The sequence below is a fragment of the Buceros rhinoceros genome, unplaced genomic scaffold (assembly GCF_000710305.1).
Source record: "Buceros rhinoceros silvestris isolate BGI_N320 unplaced genomic scaffold, ASM71030v1 scaffold47686, whole genome shotgun sequence".
Taxonomy (NCBI): Eukaryota; Metazoa; Chordata; class Aves; order Bucerotiformes; family Bucerotidae; genus Buceros; species Buceros rhinoceros.
Window position 1 is genome coordinate 1 of NW_010419025.1, and position 1,882 is coordinate 1,882.

Consider the following 1,882-nt stretch of genomic DNA (forward strand, 5'->3'; position numbering starts at 1 on the left):
TGATCTTAAAGGTCTTTTCCACCCTAAATGAGTCTGTGAAGTGGCCTGTTAGGTCCCTTTTGGCGGCCTGGACCACCCCGACTACAGCGTTGGGATGCAGCCGGCACTTGGCGGGGTGGCGGGGGCAGCTTGGCTTGGGCTGACTCTCTTGCGCAGACAGGACGGTTCGGTGTGCTCTCACGTGCTTTGTAACGTCCTTTTCCTGTATGCAGCCACTCTGGTTGCACAGAAATAGCTGTGAGGGTCTCTGCTGTTACACTGAGCTGTTTGGGGGGTCGTACTAAGCTACTTTTACCTTCCAGTTCATGAAAAGATGTTTCAGCGCAGATGGTCACTTGTGGTTTTGTTCCTTTTTCCGGATAGGTTGTTTAAAAAGATGAGTGAAGACTCTAAGGGAGACCTGGCTGGAAAGCATGGCAAGCTCAGTAGAAGAGAGCAGCGTCCACTCTCCTGATTCAACAGTGTCTTCTCTTCTAACCAGCTGCAGCGCCGACAGCCATGGTCCCTATTCCGACAGCTTGATTCACTACAAGGACAAGCTTTACAGCTCTGCCTCGGAGGCTTTGGAGGCTTATATTGAAGATTTTAATTTGAGCCTCACATCTCCAGAAGTAAGCACTGGGAAAATCTGCGTCTGTCAAAGCACTCCCAAACGAGTGAAGTGTTCCAGGCGGCGCGCCTGGCAGAACCGTGGTACGTCTCCGCAAACACACCTGGCGATGTTTGTCCGTCTCTGTAGTGCTTTTTCGTCAGTGCTGGGTGCGTTGGGGAGAATTCATGGCCCTGCACAAGTAAATTCCAGAGTGCGGAGTAGAAATGGTGTTTTCTCTGTGTGAATGAGGCATGGTAAGTCATTGCTTAAACCGGAGGCTGGAAACAAAACCTCCATTTCCTTTCCAGAGGAGGAAACGTGCTAAGAGCATATGTCAGCTCTAAACTGTTGCTTCATGATAGATCTTTTGGTACACCCCAACTTGAGTGGTTCCTGTCAAATATCTCTGTTTTTCAGCAGCGGGTGATTTCAGTCAGCGCAGAGGATTGGATGCTCTCGCTTCACCCTCTGGGAGGCAGGGCGGGCGTGACCCCGACTTGGTGAGCCTCGTGACGGATGAGCTGTTAGCAGCTCCAGCAGACCAGTCCCTGCCCTTGGTGTCGCGTACCCCCGAGTCCAGGCAGCAAAGCAGCGAGCGGAATAGACGGTCCCTCGTGACGTCTCATCGTCACCAAACCTCATCACTCCGCACTGGAGGCAGTTTCAGTCATAAAGATCCCCACAGAGACTCCGTTGGGAAGAAGCGTGATGTGTATCCACCCGAGGGGTGCGGTTCTACCTCCTCCAAAGGCAGCTGGAGCCTCTTGTCTGTCGAGAACTGTGGGCCTGGTAACAGCTACCCACGGTGGGTCACCAGCCAGAAGGCTGAGCTCCGCGTGTCGGGGCTAAGCTGTGCGCCCAGCTTTCACTACCCAGCCTGGCTGGAGAGCCACAACCTTTCTTCTCGTTCAGCTGAACGGGATGGCCCAAACTTTCATACAGGAGGCACAGCTTCCTCTTCACCCGCTTTGGAGCTCCTGGAGGAAAGACACACTGTGGACCCAGGCAGTTCTGATTTTTTTGGAGATGATGGAAGGGATAAAGCAGGAGGAAGTTGCAGCTACAACAGTCCAGGTTCATACTTCCAGCTTGATAACTCCTTTTCAAGACACCCCAAAAAGCTGTTCACAGGTAACGATAGTTGATAAAATTGGGGCTTTTAACATTAAAAGTGTGTGGATAAAGACACTCAGAAATGACTCGAAGCACTTACTAGGAGTCGACTCTGTCGAGCAGCTTTTACACTGTAAGTTTTCATGTAAATCAATGTTTAAGGTTATATATTATATA

The 1,882-nt window shown here is 51.1% G+C and overlaps 1 protein-coding gene across 1 annotated transcript; it reads left to right on the top strand.

Moving 5' to 3' along the window:
• Positions 1-413: 413 nt before the first annotated feature.
• LOC104495726 (chromosome unknown open reading frame, human C18orf54) lies at positions 414-1,723 on the top strand (the record flags this gene model as incomplete). Its single annotated transcript, XM_010138732.1, has 2 exons — positions 414-693; positions 1,010-1,723. Coding segments are annotated over exons 1-2 (994 nt in total), but the record flags the coding sequence as incomplete, so codon positions are not given.
• Between the last annotated feature and the right edge of the window lie 159 nt (positions 1,724-1,882).